The sequence below is a fragment of the Beta vulgaris genome, chromosome 8, assembly GCF_026745355.1.
Source record: "Beta vulgaris subsp. vulgaris cultivar EL10 chromosome 8, EL10.2, whole genome shotgun sequence".
Taxonomy (NCBI): domain Eukaryota; kingdom Viridiplantae; phylum Streptophyta; class Magnoliopsida; order Caryophyllales; family Amaranthaceae; genus Beta; species Beta vulgaris.
In genome coordinates, this window is record NC_079209.1 from 57,349,736 (window position 1) to 57,365,212 (window position 15,477).

General features: G+C 33.7%; 1 protein-coding gene across 1 annotated transcript; it reads left to right on the forward strand.

The window, feature by feature from the left end:
• Positions 1-511: 511 nt before the first annotated feature.
• LOC104902118 (GDP-fucose transporter 1) lies at positions 512-2,205 on the forward strand. Its single transcript, XM_010689800.4, has one exon. The coding sequence runs from the start codon at positions 725-727 to the stop codon at positions 1,763-1,765; it is 1,041 nt and encodes a 346-aa protein (XP_010688102.2). The 5' UTR covers positions 512-724; the 3' UTR covers positions 1,766-2,205.
• Positions 2,206-15,477: the final 13,272 nt, after the last annotated feature.

Sequence of the window (15,477 nt, forward strand, 5' to 3'; positions counted from 1 at the left end):
CCTTTTTTCTCATTTCCTATCAACCAAACAACTACCCAAATTAGAAAATCATGGAAATTTATATGACCTACATAATTTCTTGATTATAAAAGAAATTAGTCTGTTCAATTCAATATATAGTGGCGGATCCAGAAATTGAGCCACGTAAATTTGAAGTTGTTCGAACATAAATTCTAAATTAAATATTACCATCTAGAGCAATTAATTAACAACAAATCCAACAAGTTTTTTTCATCATGTCATTGTCATAACTCATGTGTGATCTGATTTCTTCCACAAGCTTTTTTCCCCTCCTCCTGTGGGTCCCATTGTAACATAAAAAGTATCCTCAAAAAATAAAAATCTCCTGTCGGCTGGCTAAACGACGTCGTTAACCTCATATTTTGCAATTGAGATCAACCCCTCCATAACTCTTTCCAATCTCAAGCTACTCCCACTTCTCCTCCTCCTATCTCTCTCTCTCCTCATCACCGACGCGGGATTTTTGCAATGTTGGCAGCCATTTTCAATCTTTGAGGTTTTTCCATTTTCTTCTCTTTTTTTTAGGTTGAATTTAATTTCTTTTCAATTTGTTAGTCAGATTTGATTGTAATTTTCTGCAATTAAGATCTACCCATTAGTTCAAATGTTGTTTTTACTACATTAGAGTAAAAATTACCAACTGGGTGTTTAAAATTTTGTAGAAAGTAGTGAACTTTTGACCTAAAAAGAAGAAATTATCACAATGATTCCTGTAAAATTGGAGGTTGCAAAACAACATTATGCTACTAGTAGTCTTGTAATTGGGTATGCTCTTTGTTCCAGCTTGTTAGCTGTGATTAACAAATTTGCAATCACTAAGTTTAATTACCCTGGTTTATTGACTGCTTTGCAATATTTAACCTCTGCTTTAGGAGTTTGGATTTTGGGGAAACTAGGGTTTTTGCACCATGATCCCTTTACTATTGACATTGCCAAGAAATTTCTGCCTGCTGCTTTTGTGTTTTTTCTTGCCATTTTCACAAACACAAACCTACTTCGCCACGCCAATGTCGATACTTTTATCGTGTTTCGATCTTGTACTCCCCTTTTGGTTGCACTTGCTGATACAACCTTTAGGAAGCAGCCATTGCCATCTAAGTTGACGTTTGTGTCATTGCTGATCATTTTGGGTGGTGCTGTTGGTTATGTTGCTACTGATTCGGCTTTTACATTGACGGCTTATTCGTGGGCGTTTGTGTATCTGGTGACTATCACTACTGAGATGGTTTACATTAAGCATATGGTGACTAATCTTGGATTAAATACTTGGGGTTTCGTGTTCTATAACAATTTGTTGTCTTTGATGATGGCCCCCGTGCTTTGGATCCTCACGGGGGAGTATGCCGAGGTTTTTGATGCCTGGACTTCAAGTGCAGGGGATCGGTTCAATTCCACTGTATTCTTTGCTGTTTCATTGTCTTGTGTGTTTGGGTTGATGATTAGCTTCTTTGGTTTTGCTGCTAGGAAGGCAGTTTCTGCTACTGCTTTTACTGTTACCGGAGTCGTGAATAAGTTTCTCACTGTTGTGATTAATGTAATGATCTGGGATAAGCATGCTAGCCCTTTCGGGTTGGTTTGCCTGCTCTTTACACTTTCTGGTGGTGTGCTCTACCAGCAATCAGTTACTGGTGCTCCACCACAGCGTGAGTCTGCCGTGTCTAAGCAGAGTAATAGTGAGAGTGAAACCGAGAAGTTCATTATGGATGAAGAAAAAGGCATCTCAGGCAAGATTTCGGGTCTATGATGTGCTCTGTTGTTCCGTCATTGAAGAAGATTCTTATTGCCACTTATTCTTGGAGGTCATACTCTCTACCATCACAGATCACGGAGGTTTTGTATGGACTAGATGCATACTTGTTTTATCATTTTAATGAATTTACTTGGTCGTTTTTTTTCACTTACCATGTTTAGATAGTACATGGTATTGCTTTTCTTGAGCAGTGCCGTGGTAGGCATAAATTTCGTTATAAATATATCTTTGTGATAGGTAGAGAACTTCTTACCACTCTTTGATCCCTAAAATGCCTAAGTACCTTGAAATGTATCTTTGTGATATCCTGAATTGTATCAACCATCATGAATCTAAAGTTTAGGATTTAGGAGTAATATTCATGCCAGATGTAATCATCTCATTCTGTTGAGAACCTATATGATGTGCTTTTAATGTGCCTTTCACATCCACAAGTATTTGCCTAATTATCTTTGATCATCTCAATCTGTTGAGAACCTATATGATGTGCTTTTATTGTGCCTTTCACATCCACAAGTATTTGCCTCATTATCTTTAATATAATGCTCAGATTCCTCGAGTAAGAGATTTATGACTTCTCGTGTCTTCGCAATGTTGGCTTGTTTCGTTAAAGTTTTTTTTTCCCATTCCTCTAATCTTGTCAGTACCCTCAAAATTGAGCTGGTATGCTTAGTGTTGTTAGTGATATGGAAAGTCTAATTCAATGGTTCTTGTGTTTTACTTCATATCTTCTCATTCAGCTGGCTTATTATTTTCTCTTGTCAATCATATTGGGTTCAGCTTTAGAAGTGTATCTACTTATTGGAAGCCAAATTGTTCTTCCTTTTGAACCCTTTTCTTGCTATTCTATGCCTGTGATTTGCTTGCACCCTTGCTTGTTTTATCCTTTGCTTTTCGGGATTAGTTTATACTGGCACCTTCACTCGTATAAAGTTTCCTCTATATACGTAGGATCTCTTGAAAATCTGTATTCTTCATGTTTAGTACTCCCTTTTCCCTTTCCTGTGAGCTGGAACACTTATATCTATGGGGCCAGTTTCCTGTAGCCCCTGTAGTCACACAGTGGGAGGCTGAAACTGCATCGTCTTACACTTAGTGAAGCCATGATAGATGCCCCCTCGCTTGATTAGTTGATTGTTGTCGCCAAACTGCATTATCTGATAATTCATGGAGTCCATTCAGTGTCAGAGCCAGTTTCCAGTTCTAAAGATTGGCAGCAGATTATTGAAAACTACTTTATTTGGTTTCCGTAATTGTATTTAGCTCTCAGAAAAACCGAAAACAAATTAGGATAACATTAGACCCTTAATTTGTCTTATAATCTTGTTTGTTCGACACAATGTCATGGTATCTTTGTTTGATGATTCAGGTAGGGATATATGCATTTTATTTTTGATTCATACTTTATTGATTTATATAGCTTATTATTCTGAATGTTATTTTTGATTCATACTTTATTGATTTATGTAGCTTATTATTCTTCAAGTCTCTGCATTAGATCGTATGAGTTAGGACGGAATGCAGATGTTTAAGAATGCATGTTTTCCAAGTCATAATGCTGGATTTTGTTTTCCGTTAGACATACCACGGCATTTCCTGTACTGCAGTTACAAAATAGAGTGAAGTTTGGATAGCTTGTTATTCATGTACACTTCGTTTTAGTACCATTTTGATGCCATGGAAGTTTGGATGAATTGATGATTTAGGGACCTACTTACGGATTAACTTTATATACTCTGCACCCAAGTCTGAAGCAAGCAAGAGCACCGATTATCTTTACTTTAAAAAAGTTGTTTGATGTATAACCACAAACACTGCATAATGATTCCAAGGTTCAAGCAAGTTTCAAAAAAATTCTCCAATAATTCTAAGAAAATGAAAATTTGTGCATAACTTTTTTTAAAACATAAAGTAGAAGATATTTAATTAAAAGAAGGGACTAAACACATATACGGCTTGTTTCTCTTTTACAAGGTCTTCAAGACGTTACTTTAATCTCTAATATCTTCAATTCCGTATTAATAAAAAATATAAAAAGTTGATATTATGAAACTACACATTGAAACGAATCTAACAAGATCCCATATGAATATGTTTCAAAAATTTTAAAATTTGACCCACCAAAAATGAAGTAGGCGTTATATTATGGGACGGAGAAGTATTATACAAAGAGCAAATGTTTGTTCTAAAGCGCGCCAGTAATTATGTTGGGAAGTGTGTTAGTTAATTCATTAGTAGTGGCCTTTCTGAGCTCGAAGTAGCAAGCATCACGAGAATTCGACTTTCAATCTTTGACATGGATAGAGCAACTCAAGTAATGGCCCAAATTAGTGATAGGTTGGCAAAGTTATTGGATGACACTTACCTATACTATAGGATTTTCCAACCGTTTGACAAATGGACTTGATAGGAAATCTATATGAAAATAACCAATCAACCAGGTGACGTCCAATTTTAATAATCATCAATATATTCAATTTATCCCAAATTAAACGCAATTTGCTCTTGTAATTGTACACATTGGCTATCAATACTTTTAATCATCTATTGGTCAAATATCTAAAAATTTGATATATTAAAACTTTAGACCGAAAAAAAATGAATAACATCTCATGTACTTACTATTATCTTTATATATAATTGTCATAGTAGAGCATTTAAACTGTTAAAAGACAAAGTATGATGATCAAAGTGCAACTAAAGGTACATTGCTTCACTCAATAGTTTCAGGTTTAAATAATGAAATTTCAGTAAAATTTTATTACTGTCTATTTTGTAGGCTATAACCATTGATGGCAGATTGATCTTGATTATATTTCATAGTTAAATCCTTAATTAAGGTAAGTTTTATCATAATAATAATAATAATGTATGTGGTGATACAACTTTCATTTTTTAACATGTGACTTGTTGAGTTGCTTAAGTAGTAATTCCTATAATTTTTATTAATTTATTCGTTTTGATTTTTGATATGATTCACATACATGATTTTGAATATTTCTTGTAATTGGTACTTAAGGGGGAAAAAAAATACTCATATGAGATCTTGTTAGATTCGTCGCAATGTGTGTTATCCAAATATCAACTTTCTATAATTTTTGCTTATTGATAATTAGAGATATCAAGGTTCAAATTAGTGTCTCGTCAAATGTTCTCAAAAATAAATGGGTAAACTAATAAAAATCGTAAGTGGTATAGGGTGGTAATGAAGATGTATATGTGGTGGTGGATGGACCTTAGGCATTATCATACACAAATCATTAGGATATGTGGTCTAATTATGACATAAAATTAAATATATTCAATCTTACATTCTTCTAACAATTCCATCCCATCTCACTCTAATACAACACTATCTCTAGACATTTTGCACCAACCTACATGTCCCTCCTCTTCTCCTTCCTTTGTTTTCCTTTGAGTCTCAAACTACAACTGACGATTTAATACATATCCTGACAAGCTTACTGAATAGATTAAACTAGTTAATAAGTGGATCAATCTAGTCACTAAATGAACTCAAGAATATGATTACTAAATAGATTAAATTAAATACTTCCTCCATTCCGTTTTAAATGAAACGTTTGCTTTTTCACGCAATCCAACGCGCTTCTTTAGTCATTAATATCTTTAGTTGTGTACACGTAAAAAGTATAAAAAAGTTATAATTTGATAGTATGCATCGAGACGAATCTAACAAGATCCCACTTGATTATGTTTTTCTTTATATAATAGCGATAAATTGGAGTTAAAATTGATCAATGAATAGTGTCATTTCATCCAATGTTTCATTTAAAACAGAACGGAGGAAGTATTAAACTAATCATTATGTTTAGAAAGGTGACCCGTTCTCTTTTTAATATTGGGTTTAGATTGTTGCCTATTTTAAAATTAAAAGTAGGTGGATTTGCTTATAAGAACAAAAGTCATCATATGACTTCTCATCAATGTTATCTATTTTTATTTATCAAATATCCCGGTAAATAAATAGTATATTCTTGGAAATTTTGTCTCAAACTACCTTTAACGTTCAAGTTTTTGCGAGAAACTACCTTATAAAAAAATTGTTGTCCTAAACTACCTTACTTTACAATTTTGTTGTTGGCAACTACCTTATGCCGGTTTCCGGCATTGACTTTTGTTTTTTCAGTTCAAAATTGCGGGAAAAACAAAATTACCTTTGTGGGAATTGAGGAGGGTGATTGTTTCAATTTTAGTTTAAGTAGAAGAGGAATTTAATGGTGGATTGGTGGTACAAAGTGCCACATAGATATGAGGGATAGTGCACGCGCACACCGAAAAATGAGGAAACTAGGGTGGGGAAAATTAAAAAAAGGTTTTGAAGAGGTCAAGTGATATAACGTGACATTAAAAAAGCGGAAAAAGCAAAAGTCAACGTCGGAAACCGGCCTAAGGTAGTTGTCAACAACAAAATGGTAAAAGTAAGGTAGTTTGGGACAACAATTTTTTTGTAAGGTAATTTCTCGCAAAAACATGAAAGTTAAAGGTAGTTTGGGACAAAAAACCCTATATTCTTTAGCCAAATTAACACTACGTGATCTCCATTTAGGGTCCTATAAAGACCAGGATCGGACCGATTTCGGTCCGGTCCTCGATCCAAGAAAATTCCCGATTTCGAGTTTTCGGTCCAGTCTAAACGCTTAAAATTTTTGTCCAGATCGGTTGGATCGGAATTTCTATTATTTTAGTAAAAAAAATATTATATGTTAAAAAAAGTTCGAAAAGGTAGAAAGTTAGAAATTCAAAAACCTACTATTTATTACTTTAGGATTATTGTTATTAAAAATATTAATTTTTAATATATCTAATGTATAAATATATTTAAGTAAAATAAAAAAGATTTTTTTTATAAAAAATATAGATTCTGGTCTAGCCGATCCAAGACCGGATCAGATCGGATCAGAATTTTTCGGACAGGTTCCGTCCAAGAAAAAGGTAGATTCTGGTCCAGTCGATTCTGGTCCGGTCCTGGACCGGTGCACAGTCCTATCTTCATCCGTTCTTATTTATTTTTCTTGTAACTTTAATATCTTTCTTATTTTTGGAACCTTTTTTTATACTTCACTTTTACTCTTTGTTGTTCAAATAAAGTAATGCTTCCTTTGTTTTTAAATTGCTACATTTTTTCTTAAATGGTTATTTCTTTTGATTGCTATATAGTTTAAATTTTTCTTATTTGAAGTGTTTGGACCATCAAAAGTTAATAATAGTATCCACCAAAATTTACTTTTTTTCACTTTTTTCCTTATTTTATATAAATTGGTCAAAAAGTACACTACAAAAAAACTTGAAAAGTATAAAATGATACTCCCTCTGTCTCATAATATAGTGTTTGTTTCTTTTTTACACGGTTTTTAAGACGTAATTAACTTTGACATATAATATATCTTCAATTCTACATTAATAAAAAAATATAAAAAGTTGATACTATGAAAGTACATTTTGGGGCAAATCTAACAAGATCACACATGAATAGGTTTTTGTATATAATAATGAGAATATTTGGTCAAAGATTTTAAAGTTTGACCTACCAAAATAAAGTAGACACCATATTATGAAACGATGGAGTATTTACTTAAAATCTTATGCAAAATACAGTGTACTATTAAAAAAAAAAAGAGAGTATCATCTATAAGAAAAACTTTTTAAAACATTACAATAAAATTAAACAACCGTGATGAACAATTAGGACATAGAAAAAAGCAATAAAGATATATAGTAAGCTCTTAACTCAATGCTTGCCAACTACCGACAAGCTTGCAGGCGGCTGCGATCGAAGTTTCAAATGAGGAAGGGGGTTAACCGCTAATTTTACTACTACTTACATTGTAATCGTTTAAATTGATATTTTATTTCTTAATTGTCACATAAAACCAAGCTCAATTAAAATCCAAGCAAGAAAAATTAATGAAAGATACAAACCATGACTTAATCAAGGTTGGTAAATAAAAGAATTTCAAAAACATTAAGAACACATAAAAACCAAATGGATAAAACCATGCAAATTTAGGCACCAACTAAGTGTCTTTAAACTAACTTCAGAGATTCCTTAACTCTTACGAGGAAAATTAATTTGGTTGACTCAAAAGACTTTTGAGTTCAAGTTCCACATGATAGATATACGTACAATTCACTATGCCCCTTGATAAACGGTTCATAAAATTTATCAATTTAGGATTCAAGTTACAATATTGTACTAACTTGGTCGAACCAAATCTTAGTTGTACAATTTCATAAGATTGTTTATGGTCCTCTAATCAAGGTCATGCAACTTAAATATTCTACTAAAATTTGTAAACTGTTGGATTAGGTTTATGGTTATGGTGTTTTGGATGATTTTATGTTTTTGGGTTAAGAGTTTTGTATTTCTCGTTAATAGTTATGATTTTTGCTTTAATAGTTAAGATTTTGCAATTAAAAGTTACGATTTTTGAGTTAATAATGAAGATTCTTTAATAATTATTGGTTTCAGGTCAAAAGTTATAACGTTAGCCATCTGACAGTTTGCAAGATGTATATGTTCATATTACTTTTCCTTGTTGAACTATATGGTTAATTAACTAGGAAATTAAATATTTATTAGCTCGAGTCTAAACTAATACCAATATATGCTAGATCAATTGATAAGGATCAAACTTATAAATTCAAATTCAGAGAATGTATCAATATTTAATAGACAAACATTCCTTCCCTTTAAAAACTTTACAAACTCGAATCTAAACTAATTAGTGATAAATAGATTCTCAAATTATTGGGGTGAGGGTATATATTCTTAAATTAGATAAAATTAAAAATGAGAGTATTATACTAGTGCTAGCTAGTAAGTACATTAGTGGAATAGATACCAAAAAGAAAAAACAAAGGAACATTAGGGAAAAGGTTGGTATTGTGTTGTCAGCTGAAAGAACGGAAGGGTGAGAATCGTGAGACACAACACACAATGGTTAATTTGTCCCATGCAGTCATGCAAAACACTTAATTAGGGTAAACAAAGCAAATGTTGGTCCTAAATTCGAGTACCCTCTCTTTTTCCCTCACGTCATTATACTATTTCACCTTCATGCATCTAAAAGGGGTTATAACTTATATGAGATTCATCATTATATACTCATTAATTATAGTACTCCTTTGAAAAGGAATAAACTACTCTAGTTGTGTTAATTTGTGCCGAGTTAAATGTAAACATATTGAGATCTTTGACCATAATAAAATTGGTAAGCTAGAGGCGGTAGTGGATTTGAAGTGAGTTGAGCGAGGCTCCATCCGTCAACAATTCATCCACTATTTGATCCATTCGTCACTCAATTTATCCTTTATTATGCACATCCGATCCATTCGTCACTCAATTCACTTAAATTGTGCTCTACTTCAAAATATGATTGATCGATAAACCTCCTTATTAAAGGATGATTTTAAAGAACGGTTTGCAATACTGTTAACTCCCATCAATGTTCTTTCCTAAAAAAAAAGCTCTGATCAATTAAGAATGTTCGTGGTTTTGAGATAGTCGAATTATAGTAGTATTTGGTTTTATTTGGCCTAGTATGTATATGTTAGATTGACTTTTATATATCGTAAAAGTCATATGACTTCAAATTAATAAATTAATATTATTTTTAAAAAAGAAAACGAGAAGTGTGTTACAGGGTTGAAACCCTACACAAATTAATCAAAATCAGTTACACCAAGCAAAGTTTTTTTTGAAGTAGGGAGGAGGATAAGAGGAATCTTAATAGGCTTTAATCCTAAAAACTCATATTTTTGAAATACAAGCCTTTATACACCAAACACCTCTTAATAATCAAACTTTTATGGACCCCAAACAATTGTCAATACTACAAGCTAGAGGTCATGCATAACATACATGCATATGGTGTATAAAGGCTAGTTGCGTACTGTTTTCTTATATATTTTTCTACTTGTACTAGATCGTATAATCCTCTAGGTTTTACATACTTTGTTTTCTTTCTCCAAAGCTCTTTTGATTTGTAACAGTTGTATTCCGAGATTTTCGTTCTTCATTTTTTACTTATTCTTGAATCTTGGTTACTATTGAATTACGCAGTTTTAACGTTTAGTATATGAAACATTATGTGAGTTGACTACAATGGAGTATTAGTTTATAGGCTTGTTGTGGCACTATCTTTTTGGAGTCGGATACGAATTTCGGTTTATGACCAATGCATCAATGTCTATAAGATGATCAATGTCTATTAAGAAATATTGTACGGACGCCTATTCTAATTTTTGATAAACCACGTGAAGATTAAGCGGTAAAAAAGTCTTGGGAGTTAGGTTGAAAATCAATTTGAATAGCATCATGATCAAATTTGATCTTTATTTCATTGCCCAAATCGTTGATATTTGAGAACTTGAAAAATAAATGCATATTCATTGACTCTGAAAATGAGACAGAAATGGTGAAAATTATATGCATATAATTATATGAGTTCCTATTGTGTCGGACTCGTCCGACACAATCAGCCCGTCGGACCACTTCATTTGAGTTTCAGATAGTCTTCATTTTTTTTCAGGTAGTCTTCATTTTTTTTCAAGTAGTCTTCATTTTTTTTTCAGTTAGTCTTCATTCTTTTTCAGTTAGTCTAAATGAAAGTAAGTTACCTCTAATAAACTTAGGTCTAACTGAAAGTAACTTAGGTCTAACTGAAAGTAACTTAGGTCATTTTTTTTTTCAGGTAGTCTTCATTTTTTCAGGTAGTCTTCATTTTTTTTCAGTTAGTCCATTATTTCTTTCAGTTGGCTCATTATTTCTTTCAGTTGGTCCGTTTTTTGTTTCAGTTGGTCCATTATTTGTTTCAGTTGGTATACATATTACGAAACAAAGTCCAACTGAAAGAAAACAAAGTCCAACTGAAAGAAAACAAAGTCCAACTGAAAGAAAACAGAGTTCAACTGAAAAGAAAACAAAACACTAACCTCTGCTTTCTCCACTATTTCACCTCTTCCCCACTTCCACTTTCCTCTCTCTCTCCTCCTTCACGCGAGGTGGATGAGCAGGATATTTTTGCAGATGATTTTGCAAATGTGTGTTTCTTTTTTCAAATAGGTATTTATGGAGAATATGTATTGTCGAACTGTCACTGTAACCGATTCTCCTGAGGTTCCAAAGAATGACTAACAAATGCGAGGTTAGCAATGTTGGTAGCGATGGCATCATCAAGACCAGAATAATCCAATTCTATTTCCTCTCTTCCTCTCTTCTTGGATGATGATGATGAACCAGAAGCAGCATATTCATCAGGAGTACTTATTGGAGGAGTTTTTGGTTCCATGATCGATTACGTCGTTGATGATTCAGTAGAAAGAGAAAATGTGGGGGTTTTTTTTGAGAGAGAAATTTGGATGATGATGATGAACCAGAATGCATCTTATATCATTGCTCTATAATGAACTTGGGCCAGCCCACCTGACCAAATGTTTGGGTCAGACGGTCTGACCCAATACTTTCACTAATTATATATAGGTCAAATTGGCGTCAACACCATAAATTGTAGCGCAGATGCACCCAACTACGATTTATAACTAGAACACCTCAAAGTACGGACCTGTGTGCAGTCCATACTATAAATGAGGTTGGTGACCGGAGTTCTCACCGGTTTTATATCGAGTGCTATATATTGGAAAGTCATAGAAGTGTTTTCCTTGATTGTGGTTGAACTTCCAAGTAGTTGGGACTACTGCAGGCAATCGATGTCGGCAGTAACCCCTACCATTACCTAAGAATTCTTTTTGAAACTTGAAGACGAAGATGAGCTCATTGTTGTTAACTTGTTATGCATATTTCACTCTTTCAGAATTTAGGGTTCATTTGGGAAGAAAGAGGGAATTTGGGGAAGCAAGAAGAAATTTGGGAAAGAAAGTCTTTGTGTTCAGTTGAGGAAGGAGAAAGTGAATAGGGCACACACCTTTTTTTGTTTAAGTAAAAAAATTAGGGTTAAAAAGGAAGAAATTAAGAAAGGGAAGAAAATCCGATGAGAATTTTGGGCATCGACCTCTTTTATAATAGGGAGTGCACCCATTCCGTACTTTGGGGGTGAAAGGCTATAAGTCGTAATTGGAGTTTTTTGGTGCACCGGCGTTGTAATTCAGGGTGTTGAGGTGAATTTTGCCTTATATATATGAATGGTTGAAGTTTAAGATCTTTGACTACAAAAGGTCAAATGTAACCGATAATTCCACTTATTCATATCACAAATTCTAGGGTTTAACTGTTTCGCTATATTTTATGGTGTAATAACCAATAAACCATCTCTTCTTTTGTAAAAAAACTCAGGTAAAGGAATCAATGCAATAAAAAAAATGACATGACTACATGAGATTCATGTCATTATTTGTATATTCCATGTCATTTTTGTTGGAGTGTATATCATTAAGTATGTTATGATGTAACATATTACACCCAAGACGCACACTATTCATTTCTTTATCTTTTATAGTCTATTCTTAATATTATGATCATTTCTATCAAAACTTATTAACATGAATTATTATAGGAAATTTGGCCTCAACACCCTAAAATATAGCGTGGATGCACCAAACAACCCTAACTACGATTTATAGTTAGAACACCCCAAAGTACAGACTTGGGTGGAGTCCTACCATAAATTAGGTCGTGAACGAAACTCTCATCGACTATAAGTCGAGTGCTAGATGTTGGGCAGCCATAGAAGCGTTTTTTACTTGATTATGGTTGAATTAACTTCCAAGTAGTTTGAACTACTGCATGCAATCAATGTCGACAGTAAACCCTACCATTATCTAAACTAGTATTTGCATTCTTCTTGAAACTTGAAGATGAAGTTGAGCTCACTGTTGTTGTGCGGATTTCACTCTTTCAAAATTTAAGGTTCATTTATGGGTAGAAAGAGAGAATTTGGGGAATTAAATAAGAGGAAAATTTGAGGACGAAGTAATTTTTTTTGTTCTGTTACGTTGAGGAAGGAGGGTTAAAAAAAGAAGAAAATAAGAAAGGACAGAGAATACGGTGAGATTTCTGGGCACTGACCTCATTTTTGGTACGAACTGCACCCAGGTCCGTACTCCCGGTGTTCTGGCTATAAGTCGTAGTTGGGGTTATTTGGTGCACCCACGCTATAGTTCAGGGTGTTGAGGTCAATTTTGTCATTATTAAATCTATAAACATATTCAATTTCCTAAACTCTAAGCCAATAGGCCAAAGTTTTTAACTATAAAAGTATATAATTATAATTTGGCTAGAATCCGTAAAATTATTAGCAGAAATCTTTCTTCACTATATGATGGAAAACATAATTGTGTATTAGTGAAAGTAAAAAATTATGAAAGGCAGGAGAGTTTTTCTATGTTGGTAGACAAAATCAGGCAACTTGATTCAATATGAACTAATTAAGCACACTTAAATTAGAGACTAAGAAAATGCAAGATGGTTTAAGGTACTGGTAGTTGAAGTAGGTATAAAGTAGAGTACTTGTTACCCTTCAAATGAGGGCCAACAATAGTATTATCTACACTCCCTATAGTAATAGTTATCCCTCAACACGAAAGTAATAATTATTCCATCAGTCTTTTCTCCTTCAACTACCCATACAGCAATACTCATCTAATATACTATTTCTCATTGAATTGATTCTATTACCTCTTAATTCAATTATTTGCACTACCCCTAAAACAAACATTCATTTCTTGTGCTTCATGGGTCTACAAACACAAAGGCCTTGTTAGGAAATTCAATAGATAGTTGTTGGCTAATGCACTCACTTGTTCGATCACCGGGTAGCATTACATTGATAGAATTAATTATTTATATTGGTTATTTGAGTCGGCAGTTAACTTACACTATTTACAAATATATATGCGATAATTGATTATAGGTTGTTATCCTTAGATATACAAAATAGACAACGTTTTTTTTGGAGAATAATATTTGAAAACCATTGAGAAAAAAAAATTTGCCGTCTCAAATAACTTTTCATCTTGACTAAAAAGCCATTACCAAACATTATGCATGATTTATGGGTGTTTCACCATATAAAAAAGCCAACCAAACAAGTGGCTGGCAGAAAATCATTTAGACATTTATCAAACAAGGATTAGCTTATAATGTTTCATGTAACTAAAGATTAACATGAGATTCCTTCTTAATCACCCATCATAAACATATGAAATTATATATAATCTACATAAACATAATCTTTGATACATTGTATGCTTGAGGAGTCATTTTCACCTTTGTATTCTTTTCAAACTTCTAGGGATTATGTTGACGGGTGTAGTTAGGGAGTCATTTTCAGTTTGAAATTTGTCAAATCATTTTCATCTATATCAACATATAAAGAAGTGTCCATATTATTAATCGGTAGGTACGTGAACTTAATATGGTACATGGAGGCAAAAATAGTGATGGATTCTTCTTAACTAGTATAATTGCTGCTTCATGAATAAGTTGTAGAAATTGGGTAAAAGTTTTTAATTTTGAAAAACAGCTGGAGCCTCTAGACTCTATGAACCAATAAGTCATGTTACTCCACAGCACACAACCCTCTAGATATAGCATCATCTTCCTCTTATGTATCTTGCCCATGTGACTAGCTCAAGTCATTTATAGTTGTAACTAGTACCAAAATGTACACTCATTAAGTTGAAAGGGCCGTCGAAATTATGCTTTGTTGTGTGAAAGCATAGTTGGAATGACCAATACAAGTGTTTGGATCAGCGAATAAGAGAGCTGTTTGAATTTGAAGTAATCAGAAGTCTTGGGTTTAAGTCATGACAATACTGCAACAATTGTTGCGATAGTTTCCCTCCATTTAAATTATGTCCTATCCAAGTCAAATTTTGAATTAAATAGGTTTTGAAAATAGTCTCCGACAAAGAATAAAATTATTGTTGCGATTATAAGTGTGAAGTGTGACTTGCGCGAGAGTTGTTCTCGGCACGAGTGGTGCGCCCGCACCAAATAAAGGTGCGCCCGCACCAGGTCAGGTGCGCCCGCACCAAGTAATGGTGCGCCCGCACAGTCGCGACGACAGATTTCAAGAAGTGAGGCAGAAACTTTGGTGCTCCCGCACTCAAGGCATGTGCGCCCGCACATCAGGCTGGTGCTCCCGCACCAGATGATGGTGCTCCCGCACCTATCGGGGAGGCGAAATTTTTCCGGGTTTTTTTTTTATCTTACGACTTAGGGCTTGTATCTTAGACTTCATATAAATATGTTTTGTCATATTTAGGGCTTTTAACCACAAAAAGCTGAGAGAGAGATTAGGGAAAACACAATAGAGGAGACTAGAGAAAGTCTTTGAGATTCAATTGCAAATCCATTCAATTGAATCTTGCCTATTGTATTTGTAATCGTCTCGTTCATAGTGAAACAATCTTTTTCCCTGCCTTGAGGACGTAGCTATCACATTGATAGTGAACCTCGTTAAATCTTGTGTGTTCATTTATTCGCTTTCTTGTTTTCTTGTGTGTGTGCTTGGTTGTTGTGAATTCTTGTTGGTTTAATTAAACGCTTCCGCATAACAAGTGGTATCAAGAGTTATAGGTTAACACCGGGGTTAATCGCTTTTGGGACATGGCAACAACAACCTTAAAGATTGACAAGTTTACGGGAAGGAATAGTTTTGGGCTATGGCAGATAAAGATGAGAGCTTTATTGAAACAACAAGGTATCTGGAAACCATTGATTAAGG